The sequence below is a fragment of the Myodes glareolus genome, chromosome 1 (assembly GCF_982192425.1).
Source record: "Myodes glareolus chromosome 1, mMyoGla1.1, whole genome shotgun sequence".
Classification (NCBI taxonomy): domain Eukaryota; kingdom Metazoa; phylum Chordata; class Mammalia; order Rodentia; family Cricetidae; genus Myodes; species Myodes glareolus.
Window position 1 is genome coordinate 108,212,496 of NC_142026.1, and position 25,627 is coordinate 108,238,122.

General features: G+C 38.7%; 1 protein-coding gene across 3 annotated transcripts in view; it reads left to right on the forward strand.

Moving 5' to 3' along the window:
• The window catches only part of Lama2 (laminin subunit alpha 2), a 597,153-nt gene that overhangs the window by 541,631 nt on the left and 29,895 nt on the right, over window positions 1–25,627 (forward strand). For 2 of the 3 annotated variants that reach the window (XM_085689751.2, XM_085689745.2), the window contains 7 exons: window positions 2,820–2,944; window positions 7,805–7,967; window positions 8,617–8,761; window positions 15,058–15,196; window positions 17,254–17,265; window positions 20,127–20,247; window positions 23,165–23,341. In XM_085689751.2, coding sequence (XP_085545877.2) covers window positions 2,820–2,944; window positions 7,805–7,967; window positions 8,617–8,761; window positions 15,058–15,196; window positions 17,254–17,265; window positions 20,127–20,247; window positions 23,165–23,341 — 882 coding nt within the window. The remainder of the gene's footprint in view (window positions 1–2,819; window positions 2,945–7,804; window positions 7,968–8,616; window positions 8,762–15,057; window positions 15,197–17,253; window positions 17,266–20,126; window positions 20,248–23,164; window positions 23,342–25,627) is intronic. The other variant, XM_085689747.2, reaches the window with a different exon arrangement.

Sequence of the window (25,627 nt, forward strand, 5' to 3'; positions counted from 1 at the left end):
GTGGTCTTGGTCACAGCACTAGGAAGAGATGTATATTGTTAATGCTAGAACTAAAGCTGTAACCAGAATACTTCAGTTTCTCATGACCATCTTCTCATATTTTTTCGGAATCATCCTAATCTACTCTTTTTACTGGATAATTGAGGTGCAGGTAGACTTATATATGTATTACTCTTCTGGTTGCTGTAGCCAAATAAATGACAATGTAAAATTAAGGAAAGGAGAGTTTATTTTGACTCATGATCTGGGGTAGACCCATCGTGGAAAGGAGAGGAAGGCACGGTCGCGGAGGTGTAACGTGGTTTCTCACAATCACCACAGTCAGATCACAGAGCGAGGAGGAAGCTGATGCTCAATGTGCTTTCTTTTCTTTCTTTTTTTTTCTTTTTTCTTTCTTTTGATTCAGTTTTACAACATACGTGCCCTAGTTTGTTTTCTGATGCTATGACAAAGACCATAACCAAAAGTGACTTGGGGGAGAATGAGTTTATTTAGCTTGCATGTCCTCATCATAGTCCATCACTGAGGAGTCAAGACAATGACTCAAGTAAGAAAGGAACCTGCAAGCCAAAACTAAAGCAGAGTCCATGGAGGATGGCTGCTTACTGGTTTGTTCCCCAGGACTTGTCCAGCCTGTTTTCTTATACAGCCCAGGACCACCTGCCCACCCTTAGCACAACCCCGGTGACTGGGCCCATTCACATCAGTCATTAGTTAAGAAAATGCCCTAAAGACTTGCCTAGAAGCAATCTGATGGAGGCATTTTCTTAACTGAGGTTCTTCTTCTCATATAACTCCAGCTTGTGTCAAGTTGACACAAACCTATTCAGGATACCAGGGTATAGAATGTTGCTGCCCATATTTGAGGTGGGCCTTCTCTGTTCAAGTAAACCTCCCTGGAAATACCCTCAAACACACTCAGAAGTGTGTTTCTTTGATGGTTCTAAATCCTTTGAATTTGGCAATGAGATTATTCATCACAGTTAGCTTTGGCACAGTTTCTGATATAGAGAGCAGACTATGCCACTTATTTGTAGTAAGTCAGGGCTGGGACAAGAGGTATTTAAACAAGGCTTTCTATCTTGGAGCTGGTCTTTTTCCTCCTTTGTGAATCTACATTCACCAAGCTGAAGACATGCATCTGTGACAATGACAACAGAACTGACATTGGGCAGGTGCCCTCTTAGACCCCAGACTCTGTGCTGGGGATAGCAGCAAGCAGAACCTGCATGGATGCATGTGTTCCTCTCTTACTAAGCTGCTGTCTTTCTCCTCATCCTCTTGAGATGGGGGCCTACCTGGCTAGGAATGAAAACCCTATCAGCAGTTCTCTACCTGTGGGTCTTGACTCCTTGGGGGCTGTCTATGATAATCAGAAAACATAGCTGTTTATACAATGATTCATAACAGTAGAAAAATTATAGTTAAAAGTAGCAACGAAAATAATTTTATGTTTGGGGTCACCACAATGTGAGGGACTGTATTAATGGGTCATAGCATTAAGAAAGCTGAAAACACTGTTGCAGATTAATTTATGCATATGATCTCTCCATATCAATGGAGAGTTCTCCATTGAGAACTCTGTGTGAATTCTCTCATGACCTCAAGGGAAAAACATCTAGTGTGTTGTGGGCTGGATTTACCCAAAGGAAACAATATCCATGCACTACTTTTTTAAAAAAAATTTTATTTAAAGGTTTCTTTTTTATTTTACATAGCACCCACAGTTCCGTGTTCATCCCTTCCTCTCTCCCCACCATCTTTCCCCTCCCATCCACTCCTCAGAAATGTTAAGGCCTCCCATGGGATGTCTATGATGTCTGAAATATCAAATTGAGGAAGGACCTAGCTCCTCTCCCCTGTATCCTTCCACAAGGAATGGACTCCAAAAGCCCAGTTCATGCACTAGGGATAAATCCCACTGCCAGTGGTCCCTCCCACAGACTGTCCAAGCCACAGAACTGTCACCCACATTCAGAGGGCCTAATTCAATCCTATGCAGGTTCCCCAGCTCTCAGTCCAGAGTTAGTGAGCTCCCACTAGTTCAGGTCAGCTTTCTCTGTGGATTTCCCCATCATGATCTTGACCCCTTTGCTCATATAATTCCTCTTCCCTCTCTTTGAATGGACTTGACCGAGCATAAACTACCTCTTAACACACACTGTACTGGGCATTGGATTTAGGGGCAGAAATAATCTAATTCTCACAATGATCCCATTGTGTGTGAAATCATTTAGTTCTGCCACAACTATATCTGGGCTATCCATCCTCAGACTCCATAAATTAAGAATGGAAAATATTTGAAAAATAAAATTGCACCTACATTGAAATATGCAGATGTTTTCCTGCCATTTTGTAAATAATGTAGTATGATAGCTAATCACACAGAATTTATATTATGTTGCTTTGAGTTTATTATTTAATCTAGAGATCATTTGAAGTATATGGAAGGATGTGTGTATGTTATGTACAAATACCACACCATCTTTATATAAGAGACTTCAGAATCTGAGGACTGTACATTTTGGATGGGTTTCCCACAAAACACTAGAGGATAGGACAATTGCTTTTACTAATGGAGAAATACATGTAAATGCAGTTCCATTTTAGGATGACCGGACCCACTGATGAAATATCTGAGCTTTTCCCTTTATGACCTATCCCGTAGTAACTGTGATGACATAATATGCCATACGAAGACTGCCAAGGTTGTCATATGCAACGGATAAGAGCTCTTCTGCCTTCTGCTGCTCAGAAGTCACAACTACTGCCACTTGGAAAATCATTAACTCTAACAAATACCCGCTGTCTCCCTGCAGAAGGCCGACGCTGTGCGTGTGATCACATTCACCGGCTGCATGGGAGAAACATACTTTGACAACAAACCTATAGGTCTATGGAACTTCCGTGAGAAAGAAGGGGACTGCAAGGGCTGCACTGTCAGGTGGGTTTAGATGAGAAAGTCTGTTCTGTGTAACACACAGTTTGCATTTCAGTGTGTATCCATCTATCACGGGGCACAGCAGGGCTCATCGTGCTTACGGTGGATTTACCAAAAGTGGGGGAAATGTCTAGTCCCGGCCCAGCCTGTGTGGGCATTTTCCAAGGACCTTGAAAGTGCCCTTCACCACATCTACATGGCCATGTGTTTTTATAAAATCTGCACAGATGAGCGATTTGAACCCCAGTCAGTTATGCCAGTGTCTCTTCATAGCCAGGAGAGCCTGCTTATCTTTTAATGACTTCTGGTCATAATTACTATTTTATAAGGAGCGTATTCCCCAAACTGATTAAGCATACATGTAGAAACCTAGCTTGCATTGCTTTTCCTGTAGGACCTTCAGAATTGACATCTGATCCTGCAAGTGCTATAAGGGGTAACTGAAGGACTTTGAGATATGGCTTAAGGTAGAGGAAGGGGGCAAAAACTGGGGCTCAGTCCAGGAAGAAGTACCATAACACACCGCATTAAATGTAAGAAAGAGTCCAGAACAAACAGGATTTTAAAGTATATCCAGCATAAAATGCATGTATAGGAAATAAATAGTTTTATGTGGACTTGAGCAGAGAGTATAAAAATAATAACCTAAGCGGAGGGAATTTCGAAACATGAAAATAGAGAACCCCCTAGTCATTTGAGTCTAAAAATGATTAACCCATAGTAAAACTCTGAAATGTACATTAAATACCTAAAAGATTAATGTAAAAATACACAAGAATTCAGAGGTACCAAGCAGTTTGTGTTTTTAATTCTAATTTAAAGAGTGCATGGGCATTCCCAAACCTCAAACCCCATTAACACAGCAAAGCACATTGTACATTTGCTTCTAAATAGCTCTACAATTCTGTTCAAGAAGAGTCTCTAAAATACCTCTGAAAGTTTTAATGTCCTTCTTCTGGTACCATAACCTTATCAACATGGCGTTAAGACAGGGTGAAAGTCTGACATACTTAAGATGGTTTTATCCAGAACATATTGACACAGAATATGCAAAGCTGTCAATAAAATTCTTCAGTTCAATCAAAGCCATGAGATGCAATGCAAAGTATGATGGCACATGCCTGTAATCCCAGCACCAAGAATGCAGTGATTGGAAGATTACTAATTCAACACCAACCTGAGACATATGAGGTCCAAACTTGGCCCAAACGTTTCCTTGCTAGTTTTCTAACTGGAATTTTTAGATTACTTACAACCGTAGTGAAAGGAAATCTTGCAGGACTATCCAACAAGCTGACAATGCAGTATGATACTGTCATTCACAAATGTTCAGGGTCACATTCATAGCTATCTTGGAACACATGTGCCCCATAGACCACAGGCCCAAGGAACCTAATTATCCTGAAACATCAGATGATTATTCTGTCAGTCACAGTGTATAAGACAACCACATTACCAACTGTGCAAAAATCCTTCAATATGTATTGTATTATCTAGGGAATTTATACCTCCAACCTTCTGATAGTAGGAAGAATTCAGTTCAAACTCAGTCATCAAAAGTATCTATCACATGAAAGGGAGAAAAGGTTAAAAAGATAGTTAAATTATAAAGAACAATTTTTAAAAATCCCTTTGGATGGGGTATAAAGTATAACTTCCGCAATTTGTTTTGTGAAGGAAGCAACCCACCAGCCAGAGGTAAACTTCAACAATGTTTCACACCTAGTAAAAGGTAGTGTTGACTGCCCAGTTTTCTACCATGATGATTTTGACTAAGCTCCACCTCTTGGCAGTATTGACCCTCCTGCCTGAGTTGTATTTCTATTGCTGATGATAAAACATCACCACGAAAAATAACTTGGTGATGAGAGGGTTTATCTCAGCTTACAGGTTCACATAATAGTCTCTCATCAAGGGAAGAACTCAAGCAGGGCAGGGAACTCAAGCAGGCCAGGAACCTAAAGGGGGGAACTGAAGCAGAAGTCACATAGGAGTGTTGCTTACTGGATCACTTCCTATTGCTTCCTCAGCCTGCTTTCTTATAACCCCCAGGGGAAGAAAAAGTCCGTAATCAACTGGACCCTCCCACATCAACCATTAACCAAGAAAAAAAAAATCCATAGGCTTGCCCACAGGCCAATCTGGTTGGGATACCTTCTCAATTGATGTGACTTCTCCCCAAATAACTGTAGCTTATGTCAAGGACAGAAACTAATTATGACACCTTCCTTATGCATCTGGCTGCCAAAATACCCTTATCCTTTTTTTAAAGTTCTTTGTTTACATTTTTAAAATTCCCAAATATAGAATTATTTAAGTGCTTTTTTGCTTTGTGAAAATATTTTGGTTAAGATTGCTCTTGTCCTCTAATGGGCTTTGATTGTATGGTTCTATAAGTTTTGAGTGGTCTCCTTAAGCACTGCTGTTCCCTTTGACCTTACGTTTGTAACAATAATTTTTATGGAACTCAAGGTATTGTTAGGTATTGTGCTAGGTTTCCTTTGAAAATAGCTTTGTTGTGTTTTTACATAAAAACCAATCATGCAATTTAGAGGACAAAATCAATTTTGTGAGTAAGATAAAGGATAAGGCTACAGGAGGTAGGCTGGGAACATTCTGTAGAGCCATCAGGATGTCATCTTAGGAAGCTGTGGTTTTAGAGAAATAATATGGAAGGATGCAGTTGTTGTAATGCTTAGAATAATTTTTATTCAGTATGAAATGTCACATTAGGAATAAATATAAAAACTGCTACAAGTAAAATGCATTTTGCTGAGCATAAAAATTACAATAAACTTTTAAGTACTAAGATACAATATACACCCATTTTTGTACAAGCATCTAAAGGGTGTGGCTGCTCCAAACCAGCAGAGTTATTCTTTACTTACTTGACCAGACACACAGGTTTAGCACAGAAATAAAAGGCAAATAAGGTACTCTGTGTTTATGAGGTATAATAGGGTTGCACATTTCCTTTAAAAGTATGTGCAAAACGGACAGGAAATTAATATAATGTTACATGTTGAAATATTATAGCATATACCTAACTGAACTAACTTTTTCCGCTGCAAAATTAGTCATTTAAAGCTGGATTTCCCTTTTTTGACCAGTATCAGTAGTGAAGTGAGTGAAGGCAGCTTTCCTGCACCGATATGCTGGCTCACTTCTTGCCCAAAACTCTTGCTCATAAATTGACTTTTGCTTGAGTGACAAAATGTTGTCAGTATTGGAAAGAATTTAGAAATCTAAAAGTGACTGGAACTTTCATGTCACGCTTCGGAAATTCCAACATGAATTGTTAAATGACTTCTGTGAGATTCTTCGGCACTCCCCGGGGTACCTGATATCTAACTCACATTGAGAAGAAGATAGGTTAGGGACACAAGGACGTCGGAGCTTAAATTTCATAAGTTTGTATCAAAAAATAAACTGGCATTTCTCTTTTGAGTCTAGAATTATGTAGTGAGATTTTTGTTATTTGGGGCACTTTTTAAAGTTATCAGTAAGTAGCAACGTCTGGGAACAAAGCACATAGAAAGTGGGTGTGCTGGGCTCCCACAATCCTTTCCTAAGATAGTCTTGATACCATGGTGGTATACTATGCACAGTCCTGGTAAATGAGAACCACAAGGAACACGTATGACATCTCTTGTAATAGCCTCTTATATCTAGTGTGGTGTTCCAGAACTTACTGCTCTATTGTAATAAAAGTATAAATGATAGCCAAGTTACTCACTGTCAATAAGCTAGTTTAGTTCCTCAGTTTCCAAACTAAGATTTTTATAAAGACTGAAAAAGTCATCCTTTATCTTATATTTACTGTTCTTTTTCTCTCTGACAAGGAGCCAAGACCAAGTCAACTTGTACAAGTGTGAAGCAGTTCTTCCTACGCAGCACGCTCAATTTTATACTCTATAATTTTTATCTCATTAGCCACGATTTCATGAAAATAAAATTTTAAGCAATTATTTTATGACAGAACCATCACACTTCTCATTATTCCCTCTGTCCTCAGAACTGTACAACACTCCAGTTTCAGAACTTACATGATCACTCACGTGCAGGCAGAGAAGCCTGAAAACTATCCCCAGAGTACATAAATGCTTGGGTGTGTGGGTAGGTAGGTAGCTGGGTGGTTGGGTGCATGTTAGGTACATAGATGCCTAGATACATAGATAGATTAGATAAACTCACATGAAAAACCAATACTTTTTGATTATTATGAGTTTTATCTTAATCGTTAGTTATTAAAACAATATTGAACATATCTTATCTATGAATCATTTTGCTATATGAAAATCTTCTTCATCCCACATATGTTTATCACAATCTATTAAGCAATGGCTAGCATAGATCCTAAGTGTATGACTGCTATAGTTAGGGACCCATAACTTCAGGATAATCTCTTAAAGTTACACACTAATCACAAATGCTAATTAAAAACACAAAGTGAAATGCAGGCATCTTTCATTGTCTGAATCTAATTTGTCCAAGGAGAACTTGTTGGACAGAAGGATTTAGAGATTGGGAGTCTATATTCTAATTTGTTGTGTAGACAGGAAGTATAAAAGATTCAGCCTATCCCAGATTCTAACAGTGTTCACAAATATCACCAAGAAGTGCCTAAATATTGTGTAACTTTATACAAAGTTCTTGCCTAAAATGTCTATGAAAGTCTAGGTAAGAGATTATGGTTTGGAGTCTAAGATTGTGGACAGTGGGTGTGGAGGTAAGGGGGACATGTGCCATCTTTGAGATAGTTTCTATCTAGCAACAGTTTGCCATCCCGTCCTGGGGGTAGTCTGGCTCACTGAAGGATGACAGACAAAATGGGTTCAACTGGTGTGAAATGTCTCTTTTCAGTCCCCAAGTGGAAGACAGTGAGGGGACTATTCAGTTTGACGGAGAAGGTTACGCCCTGGTGAGCCGCCCCATCCGCTGGTACCCCAATATCTCTACAGTCATGTTCAAGTTCCGGACATTTTCATCAAGCGCTCTCCTGATGTATCTGGCCACACGAGACTTGGTAACATGGAGAATGGGTTTGCTTCTGCTTTTTGTAGAATACTAAAACAACTATTAGTTACTGATAAAACTACCAGTTAAACCACAAGTGAGTCTGTAATGGTTGTGTGATTGCCAAGAATGATATAGAAAACGCTAATATGTTTTCAGTGATAATTTAATCATGATAGAGTTTAGTAACTTTTTCTCTGAAGTATCACTACCTGGATAGCTCTTTATGAGAAGCACCCAGTGATAACTTTCCCAAGACAGAATTTTGTAGTTATATTTGAGAGACCGGAGTGGAAAGGTGTTCCTAAATACTCCTTGGCATCATTTTTCTCAGGTCCACATTTCTTTAGTAAATTTGTTTGAGTATCTTAACATTTGGCTTGCTTAAGGCATTTTTCAAAGGAACCCATTTTGCACTACCATCCTGAGAGAATATGTCTCAGTAGTTTGATTGTGGCTGTCTGCACTATAACATCATACTCACAAGCAAAAAAAATTGCAAGTAGTAGCACTAATTCCCTTTCTGAAATGTACTTCTGTCACAGAGTGACACATGCAGCCATCTAGCCATAAGGCCCTTTTAGACGCCCCATAAAAAAATGAATCCCCATATATTTCTCCGTGTATCTAATCACTGGTGTATTTTCATCTGTTAATAGAAAGATTTCATGAGTGTGGAGCTCAGTGACGGGCACATAAAAGTCAGCTATGATCTGGGCTCAGGAATGGCTTCTGTTGTCAGCAATCAAAACCATAATGACGGGAAATGGAAATCGTTCACCCTGTCAAGGATTCAGAAGCAAGGTGAGTTTTTCAAGTAAGAATGCAGTGTGGGCCTTAATCATGCCATCCAAAGCACCCGGGAACCTAATCAGGAGAAGGACCTTGCCTGTAATTTCAGCTACTCACAAGTTCTGTGAAAAATTGATACAGTCATTTCTTTGGCTTACATTATAGGTGGTTTGGATTAGACAAGACTGATTGAAGAGCCAAATGGTTCGCTGTCATTTTCTTTTTTGAAACCCAGAGCTTAATTTGAAAGCATAAAAGTGTCTTACAACTTGTGAAATTATATCCTATAACAGATTTGGAAAGGTTGTGTGCTTTTCTATTTTGTCAAGATGTTTCCTTTAGTTTAGAAGCTATAGGGTGGTATGTCACAGCTATCAATTTCTTGATCTTCAAAAATGTCAAAAACTGTAAATATGTTTCAGAAATTAATTGAAAAGTAATGGCATGACATTTGCTATGGTTCTGGGACTTTTTTATTTTTATTTTTTCCATTCAAAAATTTACACTTCCTCCCCTCCTTCCATTCCCTCCTGCTCCCCTACTTACCTTCCTCCATCAACCTCCCTCCTTAAGAGAGGGCAGGGAACCCTGCCCTGTGGGAAGTTCAAGGCCCTCCCCCCCTACATCCAGGACTAGGAAGCTTTGCATCCAAATAAACTAGGGTCCCAAAAAGCCAGTATGTGCAGTAGAAACAAGTCCCAGTGCCTTTATCAATGGCTTCTCAGTCAGCCCCTGTTGTCAGCCACATTCAGAGAGTTCGGTTTGATCACATGCTCATTCAGTCCCGGTCCAGCTGAATTTGGTGAGCTCCCATTTTATTTGACCTTATAAGGGAATATTTTGACCAGTTGTTAGAAAATGGGAAATGTACTCTTATAGATGCTGGCATATGTGCACACGTACGTGTTCATGTGTACATGTATTTGGTGGGGTGTGATGTGGTGAGTGTGTGTGTGTGTGTGTATGTGTGATAACTAATCTTGGCTTTCAGCTCAAGACACTTGAAAAGATGCAACCCCATATGGAGATCGGCCTCCATCAGTTTTATCTACAGGCACATCTGTGGGGCATTTTCTTAATTTCCAGTTAATATACAATGGCCCAACCCTCAGTAGATGGTACCGTCTGAAGGCAAATGGGCATGGCTTATTTATGGAAAGTGGATAAAGGAGACCCTGGAAGCAGACCAGCAAGTAGCATTCCTCCATGACTTCTGCTTCAAGCTTCGGGCTTGAGTGGCTGCCTCAGCTTTTCTTCAGGGTGAATTATAACCTCTAAGTTGCGTAAACCCTTTGTTCTCCTAAATTGTTTTTGGTGAGAGTGTTTTATCACAGCAATGGAAAGCAAATTAAAGGAAGATGTATAATAATAACCGAGATGGAAGGCCCTGTCTCTTAGTTCTAGGTATGGTGTAATAGTGCAACTGTTATTTGGTTAGAATCTCATAATTCTATGTCATTACTCATATCTGAAACCCAAACTTTGATACCTCTGAAAATAGAACTAGACCTAATTAACATTGGTGATACTGATGTGGTATTTTAAGAAAATTTAGATTTAACTGTATATCATCTTTCCACACACTCTGTATTTAATAACTTTTTGCCAGCCATCTACTAAGTACTGTACAAGAATTAATGGAAATCTGAAGCAAACCTTTGCCTTCAAGAAACTTACAATCAGATGATACAAGAATTGTTCATTGTTGATAGTGTTGTGTATAGTAAGGTAGCACTCTGTCATGGTAAGGGTTTCTATTGCTGAAAAAAAATATATCATGACCAAAAGCAGCTTGGGGAGGAAAAGTTTTATTTATTTACCTTTCTCTTCCATGACATCACTGAAGGCAATCAGGACAGGAATTCAACTAAGGCAGGAACCTAGAGGCAGGAGCTGATGCCAAGGCCATGGAAGAGTGCTGCTTACTGACTTGCTCCTCGGGCTTGTTCAGAATGCTTTCTTATAGCACCCAGGACTACCAGTCCTGGAGTAGCACCACCCACAAATGAACTGGGCACTCTCCCATTGATAACTAATGGAGAAAATAACCTATTGGGTTGCCAACAGCCAAATCTTGCAGGGCCCATTTTTATTTCCTCAAATGGGGCATCCTCCTCTCAGATGAGTTTAGCTTATGTCAAGCTGATATAAAACTAGCCAGCACATAGTCTCAGAATAGAACTCTGGAGGGAGAAATCAGCTCCAGGAAGGGCCTCTGAGACACAAGCAAGGGTGGAAGATTGGCCTAGGTGAAGAGCACCTGCTGAAGTTTCAGAGGAATGCTGCACAAACCCTGGAGCCACTGGAGGGCAAGATGTGCCAGTTTGAAGCGGCCTCCCCTTGGAACAGGAGGTGCTTGGTGAAACTCCTTAGGGTAGACAAAAGCTAATGTTAGACTTCAGAAGCCGGTGTGCTGCATTCTTCATCCCTACGTAAGAGAGACGCAGTTCTCACAGGTCATAAGAACCCTGTATAGTTAAGGAAAGACATTTAATTAGGTGTTTCCCAAATATCTTTACTCACAGAATTTCTACTTCTGCAATAGAAATGTTTCTGCCAGACACATGTGAGCAGACACACTAATAGATGTCAGCAAATGGGTAGATTAAAATGAATAAGTGATGGTAGAAAATTACTGAATTATACTGAGATAGCAGTATATCTGTGCATAGATCTGTGAGCTAAGAAAATGGCTTTAGCCATAGAGAAATTCAGTTTTTCCCCAAAATCACATCTGGGCTTCAATGAAATTTCTTCCAGAGCAGCTTGGTCAGTATGTTTGTGATCATTTTGGTTGCTACTGAGATCTTCAGAGGGTCATGTAAAAGAAGAAAATTAAAGTCAATAATGAGAATGTAGAGGGGAAAATGGAGTTGAATAATGTCAAGTATCTTATACCCAATAAGCTTAGAGGAGCAAGATGTGGAATAAACCCTTTTTCTTGGATAACAAGATTATGTCAGTGATACTGAAAGAGTTGCTAAATCAAGAGACAATGGCAGGGTTTTTATTTTTCTTTGAAAAATCATCAGTTCTATTCAAGACTTATTGTATTTAAGGTACCTTTAGTAACCTAGGGGAGCTGTGTACATGGCAGGCAATTAGATGTAGTGGGAATAATGGAATTCTAGAGAGGAGATGAAGAAACTGAAATCATTTCACAGTCAAAATGGTCAAACATGAGTAAGGGTCAAACTGAGTAGTGTATCAAATGAAGATGACCCACCGCCACCTTGAAGTCCACAGATACCGAAAGATGAGTTAAATAAAAACCCTGAAAGGGATCCATAGATAAATAATCAAAGAAAGCCAAAATCAATCTCTGCAAGAAGCCTAATGTTAAAGAAGGAAATGAAATAATTTCCTCAAAGAATGAAGAACTGAGCATGGTGGCACATGCCTGTAATCCCAGCACTGGGAAGCCAGAGGCAAGAGGATTAAGAGTTAAAGGTCATCCTTGGTTACACAGTAAGTTCTAGGCGTGGTTACATATAATCACGTATGAGAGAAAAAGGAAAAAGAATTTAGTTTATCCTAGAATGCTGACAGGAAATAGGAGCAAAGGAATTCATCATCAAAAGAAATGTGGAAGCCATAGTGGATCTTTAGGGTGCAAAGGACTGAGGGAAAGCAGACTCTGTGACACCAACCTGATTCTGAAGAAGGTCTAGCTCAAAAAGAGAGAAGAGAGTGAAAGTCGGTAGTTGATAGTGTGAAGGTAAGAATAACTATTTAGGTTTCTGTTGGATTTGGAGAAGAAAAAGGATTACCAAGGTAGAAATGGGTTATAACAACACAGAGATGATTATAAAATTACATACTAATCCCCAATCTGTATTTCATGCAATAACACCCTCTTTTCTCTGCTTACTAGTAAAATTAATGACTAAACACACCAAATCTTGAATTTGTATTTGGATAGCTACCTTTCTATTCTATAAATAAAAAATTATGACATGCATAACATTACCTACCAAGACTGTCTTCATCCCTGGCATTCTTAACAGCTGTAGGAAAGCCCTCTTGCTAAGATAGTAAAACTATGCCAGCCTACATCTTCAACAGAGCTAGTGGGACTGGTGAGTTTCACTTGAATTGTGTTGATGATCTTTGATTCTGGAGATAGCTTCTAAAACTGCATATACCCTCTCATGGTTAAGGAGGAAAAGTCCATGCAATCACAAGCTTGTTGGTGACAGAGGCAGAATCCCCTTTCATGAACATTATTAAAATATCTCTCAAGTCTGCAGAAAGAGACGTTTTATGTTCCAGTGAACAGTGTTCTGTAAAGCCTTCTTTGTGATCTGGATAAAAAAAATATATAAAAGTCCTTAAAACAGTTCCATTAATCTATTTTCTTTAGCTGCCAGACTGTATGTTATATAGACATAATTATATGTGTAAAGGTAATTAATTAAATATATGAAATGTATGTAATTAATTAAAATTTTGAATATTGATCTGTTAAATAAATCTTAATGGGTCATTAAAGTCATTCCTTTAGGGTGGTTTGTCTAGTTTGGTTTGTTTTTTCACTTTTTACAAAAGTGGACTTTTGCCTGGTATGATGGCAAATGCACTTAATCCTAGTCCTCAGGAGGCAGAGACAGATGGATCCCTGGGAGTAAAAGCCAGTCTGATCTGAATAGCAAGTTTCAGGTCAGTCAGAGCAATACACTGAGCACCTGTTTCCACAATAGATGGATGGATGGATGGATGGATGGATGGATGGAGATAGATAGATAGATAGATAGATAGATAGATAGATAGATAGATAGATAGATAGATAGACAGACAGACAGACAGATAGATAGATAGAAGGATAGGTGGGGTGGGTGGGTGCATGGACAGATGGACGGGTGGGCCAGTGGGTGAGCGGGAGGGCAGATAGATAGATAGATAGATAGATAGATAGATAGATAGATAGATAGATAGATAGATAGATAGATAGATAGATGAGTGATAGATGATTTTAAGGTTTTGAGGTGTTAGGTATTAATAGATTTGGGGGTATTTGATTTGGGTTATTTTCATGTGTTGATGGTATGTGATTTTACTGAAGATAGATTTTTGAGTAGCATTATAGACTACAATGAAATTTTGTACTTTGCTGTTTCTCTTTGTTTTCCAAAAAAATCTCAATTCTAAATGATCATAAATAAAGAGACTATAATAATCTTCATGTCTAAAAAATGAGTAATATCTCACCTGTGCCCCTCAGTTGGAGCATTGCACAGTACCTCAGCACACTGAAAGATCTGGGCATCCAAGTATTAGGCTATATGTTTAACACTGTTTGCTGCAGGGTATGTCATGTATGTTTGAACCAGGGACATCCAAGAAACTAACATTGTAAACAGTGAACATTTAGAGATTCCCTTCTAACTAATTGGTTCAAATGCCAATTTCCAAACCCACACTCATTGAGATCCCCCACCAGGTAAAGATGCAGAAGCAAAACCTGTCACATGAATGAGATGATGTCTCAATATATATTAAGGACCCAGAACATATGATGTACTTTAAGGGCAGGTCTAAGCTAAGCATACAGCATGAACAGGAATCATATTATTCAGAAGGAACCTACCCTGATCCTTTAAAATGAATGAGAAAAAAATGCTGATATAAGAATTCCCATTCTGTTTTCTAAACAATGCAGTCTCAGCAGCGATGTGCATTCTTTCTTCTTCCTTCTCTAGGTCTACGTTCTGGTCCTCTCCACATAAGAAAATCCTTTGAGATCTAAAAGAAAAGCAAATAGGAGTAAGGACAGTACGTCACTCACGACACAGCCTCCCACTAAAATGTGTTGTACATTAGATGTGGGTCTCACCGACTCACGGAACCAAACATCCACATCTCTCCCCCAGCATGTGCTATGGTTTCCTGCGAGGAAGTAACACTTTGGAAATAAACAGAAGCCTGAGTAGTTCTGAAGAGACTGAAATTCACAGGAAGAGGCCAAGAGTTGAGACATTTCTAATTATCCAATTCTAGCTAGATAGTCCTGTGAATACAATACTCATTTTCCTTAGCATGAAAAACCATGTCTAGTGGTTTGTTGATAGCCATCTAAGCTGCTTTCTTTTGTCTCCACTGATTGCCTTCTTTGTGTGGAAACCACTATTTCCATGCTCTGGTGTGAATGTTTCAATAATGTATTGTATTTATGCTATTGTTGTGCATTAAATAGTTACATATATAATACACATGCTGGGAAAACACTAATATATCTCCAGTTGTCAGTAAGAGCATAGCTAAGGTGGGCCTTGAGCTAATTAAATGGAAAATTCTTATCTCTATTACAGCCAACATATCGATTGTCGATATCGCTACTAACCAAGAGGAGAACGTAGCCACTTCATCTTCTGGGAACAACTTTGGTCTTGACTTGAAAGCAGATGACAAAATATATTTTGGTGGCCTGCCAACTCTGAGAAACTTGAGGTAATCTAATGTATACTTAAAGTGAAAGTTTTAATTAAATGGCCATTGTGTCTCATAGAGTTGGGAAGTTTAATTACAATGACAATGCCATATAACCTTTAGCTATAGGGAGGACTAATCAAAAAAAAAATCATGTTGTATGTAAGAGCAACACAAGGATTTGGGAACTGAGGATTAATTTGACATCTTTGTTGAAGAGATAAATTGGAATGGCTGTTTCTCTTATATTCACCTGCTGAAAGTAATTAAAGGTGGAAGCTGAAGCTGAATGTGAGTCCTGTAATTGCTGCTCTCGGTGCACAGTCACCAGAGAGAATGGCATTCTGACATTGTGCAGGCGTCTGGAAATTAGTCAGGGTTCGGGATGCTGTGAGTCTAAGCTATGTTACTGCTGAGCATTAGCATCATAATAGCATAGTGGAGCTTTTCCACGTATCCAATACCAAAAGATATTCGTTGTTCACATGCCTGTTCCAACAGACTTTAGAGATTTCTCATATGCTCTGTAGTGAGCAGGGTAGAGAGACATCAGTAACTCATAGTTCAGTTACTTCAAAAGCAGGAACTAAAAAGTCAAATAGTAGCCCATGCGGTATTTAATTAATTTACTGCTTAATATAAAACATGAGAAACAAATCCCATAGAGTATCTCGTACATACTGTGTGTTAGCTGAATCTAGTTAAAATGGGATGAATTAATGTGGTTAATTTGTGGGTAGTTATGACACTCTCAGAATACCATGTTTTGAGAGTTTTCGTGTCTGGTTTCTGGCTTTTTCTTGGTGGTTAATAAACGTTATGAAAGTCCTTCACAGGTGTTTCTACTCAATAAAAATAGAACATTAGAAGATACCTTAGAATGCCATCATCGGAAACCATGGGGGCAGTTAGCTCCCTATTTCCCATCAACAGGTCCCTGGACAGAGGAACCTTGGTCTCATTTTACATAGCAGTGTTATATCAACTGAAATTGTTTTTCCTCAGATATACTCCTAGACTGGGAAATTGTCTAATTACCAGTTTTACATAGTGTTTATTGATAAGCTACATGGTACAGGCCATGTGTGCATGTTCACACACATCTGTACACACATACATTATATATTATATAATATCAGTATATTCATTTGTAATATAATTTTGATATATCAAATCATAAAAATCACTACATATCAAAATTATTTTAATGGTGTTATAGCTATCACTTTGTTAACAAAGTAGTTTCTTTGTTAAAAAAGCATCTAACACATGATTGCTGAAGACCTATTATGTGCTAGGTATCATGCCAAATGCCGGTGATCCAGTACTTATTTAAGCCCAAGATATACCTTGAAAAATCACTAACTATATTCAGAATGAATTAAATGTAGTGAAATAAGGCTACCCTAAAAATAGTTCACTTAGTCTAGTGAAGGTTTTTATTATTTGAAAGTGAATTCTTGAAACACCCACAAACACATCATGAATTAACTTCATTGAGAATAATTTGTATCTTGGTGTCTATTTGGAAACTATGCATGCCCTAAATCTTTATCACCAAAATGTTACTTCCTCCATTCAGCAATTTAAAATACAATACTGCTGCAGCGTGACCTACTATTTCAATATAATCTTTACATGCCTATCTGTGATTGACAAATTACTCTTGCATTCATGGGTTGTTTTGTGCAGTCAGTACCACTGTATGATGATGTGGTAAACACGAATTATTTTCATGTGTATTGTTAAATTTGAGCATCTTGAGAGTCAATATTTATAAGCTATTCATAAGCACCGTGCTGGTGAAATAATAAGAACTTTGAATTCGTATTCTAAAATAAAAATGTCTAGACGGTAATGTTTGGTGAGTGGCCATCTCTGAATTTTGGTTTCACTTCCATCAAGGACATTGGTCAATTCTGTGTACTTTTCTTCTTAAATATTCCTTTCTATGAGATGGGTTTTAAACAAGAATTATTATTAAAGTTTGGTGTTTTATTAAATAAAAATTATAGATAATTTTTATAAGCAAATGGTTATAAGTAAATTGTTTTTTTTTTCTCTTCCCTGTGGCTTAGTATGAAAGCAAGGTAAAATTTAAATTTATGCATGCCTTCTTCAAGTGCATGGCTGGGGAAATGTGGCTTTGTGGGGACAGCAGCAGTGCAGAAGCAGAGCACCACCGATGCAATTGCTTCCACAGTAGATTTCATGAGCAAATAATGCGTGCTGCAAGAGTCCTCATGCTTCCCAGCACTTACAAAGAGGCTGCTGCTTGCCCACCATCAGGCAGGTTACATCTGTTCTTTCACTGCTTTCTTGTGCAGACACTTGGCCTGGTGGCCAGCAGGCTCTCTGCACATGGATGCTGGCCAGTCGAGTTTATGGGCATAGTCTAATTCTGGGGAACCATGTTAAGATGGCTTCAGAAGCAGAACCTTAGACTCTGGCCTCCCCAGCACTGTGCTGCTTGCTCAGCACACCACCGTGCTACGGAATGCTCAGCACTGCCTTCTTGCTTTCTGCAAATACGCATTTACATGGCCACCGCACCTCTCGTCAAAGTCGCTTGTTTATTGCCATTTATAAAATTTTCTATGAAGTCAAATGAAAAGAACCTCTGCAGATACTACATTTCAAACAAATGGTTTGAGTTAAGAGTGGAGAGATTAAACAACAGTCTCCATGTAGCCTTTGAGCAGCCTTTGCATTCTTCCTGAATGCAGATATTCATAAAAATTAGCAGTCTTGTAAGTAACTGATCAAATCCTAGAGATGTGGATGGCTGGTTGACCCTGGCCAAAAACAAAGGTGTTTTGGCATTTCGGAGACTAATTCTGCCAGAATTCTGAACAGGAGATAATGAAACTGAAGTGGTCCAGGAAATGTTTAAAGCCAAGACCAGATTTTAGTATCAAAAACTAGAAAAAATAGAAGGTAGGAAGAATAAAAACAACTCAATTTGTTTCATGACATCATTCTGCTACTATTTATACCCTGTTTGCAGGGAAGGCTAAGGAGCAAAGACTGAACATTCATTGCACATACGTATAAATAAAACTCCACGTTAGCGCTGTGTAATTTCTGTGCATGAGTGGTGGTCCTCGGGAAAGAGACCTGTGGTTGCCTTTAAAAAACAAATCGCTGTGCCCTGACTCATCCCTGAGACTTTCATAATGTTGGACTTGCTGAATCATTTGAGAAGGATCTTGGTATTTCCATGAAACAATAAGCTTGTGGGGGTGACTCACTTTATTGACAAAACTTCCCCAACCCCCCCCTCCAAATTGTGATCGATCTGTCCTCCTCTAAAACACAGTTCGGAAGTAAGTGAGCACTGCAAGGGAAATCCGCCATCCCCTTCACTTTGTCGATGGTGATAAGTAAGAGCACATCCTCCCAGCTGGCAGGGTTCTTCATAACTACTGACTAAAGGAACAGAAGGAAGAGACCTTGGGAACCAGAGAAAATGATCAAAGGAAATAAAGAAGTTCCAGAGAGACGGGGGTGGGAGGGGGGAGGAGAACTAACACTTGACAAGAAATAAATCACCTGGTCCAGACTGCCAGGGTCTAATTTGCTTTCCCACCTGTTTTTCCTCATGCCATGTGTCTTTTCTAAAGATGAAAATGAGAAACTTGGCATCAAGGGAGGATGAGAGGAGAATTAATCATTAGCCTATCAAGTATGATATTGGTGTCGACTGGACACTTTCCAGATGTTCATCAGCACTACAGAATGAAAATTTGCCATGTTTACTCTTATATTGTGACACTGTTCAGTGTAGTAGCTACGAGCCACTGTGAACATTTTACACATGTGCGCATGCCTGCACACACAGCTCGTTCTTGGCACAAACTACATTGCAAGTCCTGATCATCAAGTTGCCTACGAACTAATAAACTCCTGAAGAGAGCACGTCCGCCACCAGGGGAGGTTCTGCTGTCATAGACTCAAGAGATGTCACCGCCGTGCATGTTCTGTCAGTACGTGTGAACTGTGCATTTAGGTGTGCCACGCTCTGCAGCACATCCAGACTTTATGTTCATTGAATACATAGGCACTACTGTCATCGTCACCATGCCTGCTTACACATATAAATATGGAATCCTAGGGAAATCAAATCACTTAGTCAATATCAAGTAATAAATCAGAGCAGCATGTACAAGTTGAAGGCAAGGAAATAATTTCTTGTTTTGTAATCTATTAGCATCTTTGCTGTGTCATTAGAAGTAGTGAGCAGAAAGCAAGCATTTAAATGTGGTTTGGGTGGAGAAGACATGAACCAAATTAGAAAACCTGCCTATTTTGCATTATGTTGCCTTATTTTGTTATGGCACACACACATGCACACACATACACACTCACATACATACACATGCAATGGTACATGTACATACACACATATACACACTCACACACATTCTGTCACACACACACACACACATCCTTACATATGTGCACACCTACACACTTCTCTCTAGCTTCAGGAATGTCTCACATAAACATTTCCAAATGTTTTTTCCTACATTTTGAACAAGATTTTAAAGAGCTTTTGATAAATAATTGAATTATTCTGCCCGCGCCATTATCTGCTCTGTCGTGGAAACAAGAAGCACTTATTTCATTCTGCACATGGAGCCTTAATAAGTCAGCTGACTTCTGGGCCTCGTAGTGAAAGGCTGTGAGTGAAGCTGCTCTTAGAGAGGAAAAGATATCAGAACTCTGTGTACAGAGTGATGTCAACATCCAGTTAGCCCAACTTCCACATAATGGAAGCACCGTCTGTGATGTGCAAGTGTGTGCATGTGCACTTTGATGGACATGTCCCTGCTTGTGAGTGTGCATGTGTGTGTGTGTGTGTTCCACATGACTTCCTTCCAGTGCTCGATGACTACACTGCCATCAGTCTAATGGTGTTGCTGTGTTTCTCCATTTGACTACTCAATAGGCCAGAAGTAAATGTGAAGAAGTATTCCGGCTGCCTCAAAGACATCGAAATTTCAAGGACTCCGTACAATATACTCAGTAGCCCCGATTATGTTGGTGTTACCAAAGGCTGTTCACTGGAGGTTGGTTAATTTCTAAAGGTTCTATAACATATTTGGGTCATATTTCATTTACTTAACATGAGTGCTTTTGCCAGAATTGTTCCTTTGTTAATATGGTTTAGATTTGTTCTGATCTTTTTATAGTCATGCGTAGAGGACAGAGTAAGACAGAAGCATCCTATAAGTCACTGTCATAGAAATGGTATTATGAAGAGCCAAAATTATATCCCATTTTTCAAGTCCTATAGTACTTGCATACATAGCAGGTATCTTCATAGGAATAGCTCTTCTGGTTGGTTCTATCTTCCTTTGCAATAACATTTTTTCTCATTTTTGTTACTTTTCTTAAATTCATTTTACATTTGCACACTATACAGCTTGATTACCTTTACCTAGAATAAGTTTACACTGACAGTAACCATTCATCATTCTCACCAGTGTGCAGCATCTTGTCCACAGTTTACACAGATGGTAACACACCTACCATCTCACTGGTGCACAGCATCTTGGTCACAGTTTGCACAGATGTTACCACCATCCACCATCTCACTAGTGCACAGCATCTTGTCTACAGCCTTGAAGTTGTGTGTTGTGTTTTGTCCAACATGAATTTTACATTCATATGATATGAATTTTACATTCGTGTGATATGAATGTAAAATTCTCCTGTATCTCAGAATCTCTTCTTTGTTGTTAGTGCAGTCGAGGGATGTGTGCTCAACAGTGACTCTTCAGCTCTGGCCAGTAAGTGCGAGAAAGACCCAGAGCATCACTTTCCCCTCTTATAATATCTATAACAAAGCTAAAAATGACCATAAGTTATTAATAAGAATTTTATGAAAATTCTATAGTGATGAGATTTTAAAATAAGAAAATATTGACTCTATCAAACACTAATTTTTAATTACCCGTTCTGAAATAACTGTTCGTTTTGGCCGCTGTCTCCAGTTCAAATCATTTTGAATCACTGAAGTGGATTTCAATGAAATGAAGAAGGGACGGGGAAATAGAGGAAGGAGTGGATTTGCCTTCTGAGCTGTGAGATTGTAAGATTGGGACAATCTTACCCACCTGGGTCTTCATTGTTCATAGCTGCAGGCTCTCTGTGAAATGGTCACAGACTCCCACTCCAAGTGTAAGAAGAAATACAGAAAGCATGAATACTCTAAGGGTCCACAGTGTCTTCTTAAAGAAAACCTTACATAGAGTTAAAACCTTCGAAGTCTGACTTTCAGTTAAAACCTTCGAAGTCTGACTTTCATCTATACTCAAAAGTTATATGCTTGGGAGTGAAAAGCTATCCAGAGCAATGAACTGAACAGCCTGTGGAACCATATAAAAGCATCCTATGTAAAGATGCCTACGTAAAGGCATTCCAGAATAGATAATTACTTGCCTAAAATAAGAGGCAAGAATTTGAAATGGATAAATACTGAAAAGTCTGCAAGGGAGTTTTATCTGAAACATTTAAAATTGTGAAATTTGAAAATCAGAATAGGAAGTAGATTACACATTTTTCAAATGGTTGTGCCATTTTGCTGGGCTTGAAATCCTGTGCAGGGTGCAGGGGCTGGCGGTAGCCCACATACAAGATTTTTTGCCTTTCCTCTATAAAATCAAAGACTTTTAAAAATGAGTATTTTAGGTATCATAAATGTTGAGTGGTGTGGTCTTGCTGCAATAAATGTGAGCACTTTTAGATGGTAGAATTCCTCCAGCTACTAAAAACAATGGTAAACCTGGCGGTGGTGACACATGCCTTCAATCCCAGCACTTGGGAGGCAGAGGTAGGTGGATCTCTGTGAGTTCAAGGCCAACCTGGTCTGCAGAGTGAGTTCCAGGGCAGCTAGGGCTGTTACCCAGAGAAACCTTTTCTCAAATAAATAAATAAATAGATAGATAAATAAATAAATAAATAAATAAATAAATAAATAAATAGATAAAGTGATGATAAACTATATTTACTGGCAGAGAAATTTATATATTTGAAAAGTGAAACTGCAGGACTGGAGAGAAAGCTAAGTGGCTAAGGCCTGTACTGCTCTTGCAGAGGAACTGATTGCCTCTGGCTCCCACAGCAGATGCCTCACAACTGCCTCTTAACTCTTGCTTGAGGTAGATCCAAAGTCCTTGGCCTCTGTGGGCATGTGCTCATTCCCCACACACACACACACACACACATACACACACCTAATTTAGAAGCAAAGCAAAGTCTAAAAGAACATAAAGAGGTGCTTCAGTCTAAATATAAAAAGAATGAAGGAGAGGACAAGGTTATGAAAGATAGGGCAAATGAATAGATGAATTCTAGATGACTCCCTGCTTCCTGCATGACTTTGAGAGGTGAGTCACTTTCTCCCCTTCATACTGTGGTCAGTCTCTGAAGCGCGAGCATATGCATTCTATGGTTAGCGGCAAAACACTGATAATATTTTGAAAAAACAGACATGCTATATTAGATTTATCTATTTTTAAAAATTAGGATATGTCTCTAGAAATTATTCTAGAACTATGTGTATTCTTGATATTAATGAAGACTTTCCCATAGGCTCATCCTGAGGAAGAATGTAAATATAAGCCATGGTCACACAAATCTTTATAGCACAAAATATTAACTGATATTTCATAGCCAAGAGATTTAAGAAAGACAATAATGTCGGTTTAAGACAAAAGAAATGTTGTCGATCAATATCCTTCCACATTTTATGTCAAGTATTAAATATTTAAACAGAAGTCATACCTTTTACCTTTAAAGCAGAGCTGTTCAGAAAATTAACAGTATTATTTCTTCAATGGCTCTTAAGCTCTCAGTGGTACTATAGATTTTCGTGTTCCCTAAAATTACACTATTTTTATAATCGTGTTGAAAGTATTGAAGGAGGTGGCGTGGAGAATTTAGCCCCTTATTTCTAGTGATTTCTCTTTGTTTTTCCCATAGAATGTCTACACAGTTAGCTTTCCCAAGCCTGGTTTTGTGGAGCTTGCCCCAGTGTCCATTGATGTTGGGACAGAAATCAATCTGTCCTTCAGTACGAAGAATGAGTCTGGAATCATTCTCTTGGGAAGCGGAGGGACACCAACACCACCCAGGAGGAAACGGAGGCAAACCGGACAGGTACCTTCACCACTCATTCATAAGAGGCGTTCCCCTCACTTTAGGAGTACCTTTAGGAGGTGGGGAGATACTTAGTTGAGATGTTCAGTTGGTAAGGAGCCTGTCTTCATTAGCACCATTACATTGGTTTTATATTTTAGAGTTGAATCACTTATTTTGACAGTCATCTTGGTAAACCAGGACTGGTCATTCTCAGTGAGAAGATTCATACCAAGTCAGATATGATCAAATGAATAAGTAAATTGTTGTGCAAATATATCTTTGAATATGAAAATACCTTACAAATGAGATGATATCATTCTTATTAGATGTTTGTATGTGTGTATGTGTTTGTAGGTAGGAATACATATATGTGTATTGTATGTGCATGTCATGTACATATGTGTCAGACAGCCTCACACTGGCCTATAACTCACCAGGTAGGTTAAGTTATCTGGCCAGCAAGCCCCAGACATCTTCCTGTATGAACCTCCCTAGTTGTGGAACTACAGGCATGTGCAGCTGCACCTGGATTTCTTTTAATAACTTGGATTCTAGGGATTGAAATGAAGTCCTCATGTTTGCAAAGCAAGTACTTTACCAACTGAGCTACCGTCTCCCAGGCCTTTTAAATCGTTCGATTTTGATATTGAGTGATCTTTAGTAGGCAATAGAATCTTAACTTCTTTCTCTAAAACATAATTAAGCCTACAACAAAAGATTAGGTAAGAGGAGCAAGAACTATATGACCTTGAGAATCTCAAGAATGCATGGAGAGGCTGGTGAGATGGTCCAGTGGGTTAAGGTCTTTTCTGCCTGATGCACTGCATGAGTTTAATTCTCAGGGCCCACATGGTGGAAAAAGAGACTGGTTTCCACAAGTTGTCCTCTGATTTTTGCTTCGTGCCTCATGCCATGGCAGTTATGTGCCCCCACATGTCCACAAACACATTCACAAAATGAATAAATACATAAATAGAATTCTTAAGGAAACCAGAATAATCTAATATTTCAAAATTTTTAAAAAATCATAAAACTGTCACAATAGATTTAAGAAGACATTGGGCAAAATCTAACAACCTTCATAATTTAAAAAAAATCACTTAGTAAACTAAGAGGAAGAAATATTCTATCTGTAAAACAATGATGATTAGTGCTCCTGATGAAGGAGCATCACAGACCTGTGATGTGCTATAAAATCAGGACTTAGAAAAAGAAGGCTAGTTTCTATGCGTCAATCTCTCTGCCACAGCAACAAAAGAAAAAGTAGCTAGACAGCAAAAGGAATGGTGTGCTTTGAAAATAAACACAGCAAGTTAACATAGATGAGGAAACTGTAAAGTTTATTGGAAGCCATTAAAGTCATCCTTAATGAGTGCACATATCCATTTTGTGCACTCATTAAAAATAGCTCAATTCTCCCTAATACGATGTACAGAGATTTAATTTCAGTATACCATCTTGTCTTTCTTACATATAGGGGCATTTATGTTTTTTTTTTAAATTTATAGCAAAAATAAAAACTGACAAAAACACCTGAAATGGAAGAATATGGTGGTAGGATCGCTGTACCAGATCTTGCTTCATCTACGTCAGAGATTTGGACTCTAGTAATGTTTTCATTCCCAGAAATTTCGGTCCAGGTAGAATAGAAGAGAGAAAACTGGATATGTCCAAGCGTAAATACAGCAGCATTTACCAATAGGTGGCCTCCCAGATCATTAGGAAAACAGTAGGCATTCCCTGAATGAATCCAATGTCGTGGGTTTCTATACAGGAAAGAATAAAACAATTTCTACTTCATACCAAAGTGAAAAATAAGTTTCCCCAAAATAAAACTGTAATTATGGAAAGAAAAGTAAGTTTAAAAATTTTAGCAGAAAATAGCCTAGCATGGAGGCAAACACCTTTAATTCTAGCACTCAGGAGGCAGAAGCAGGCAGATCTTCGTGAGTTTGGAGTCACCCTGGTCTATATCATGAGTTCCGGGACAGCCAGGGCTGCAAAGAAAGGAACTCTCCTCTCCTCTCTCTTCAAATACACATACATAGATATTATTAAGAGGTAAATATAGCTAGATTAGATAGCTCTAAAATGCAGATAGATAGATAGATAGATAGATAGATAGATAGATAGATAGATAGATAGATACATACATACATACATACATACATACATACATACATACATACTTTAACCTCCTGGAAGAAATTTAGTAAACAAAACAAGACTGTAAATACAACCACATTAAAATTAAAACTCTCCATTCATCAAAAAGCATAAAATGCAAGCATCTATCTGAAAATG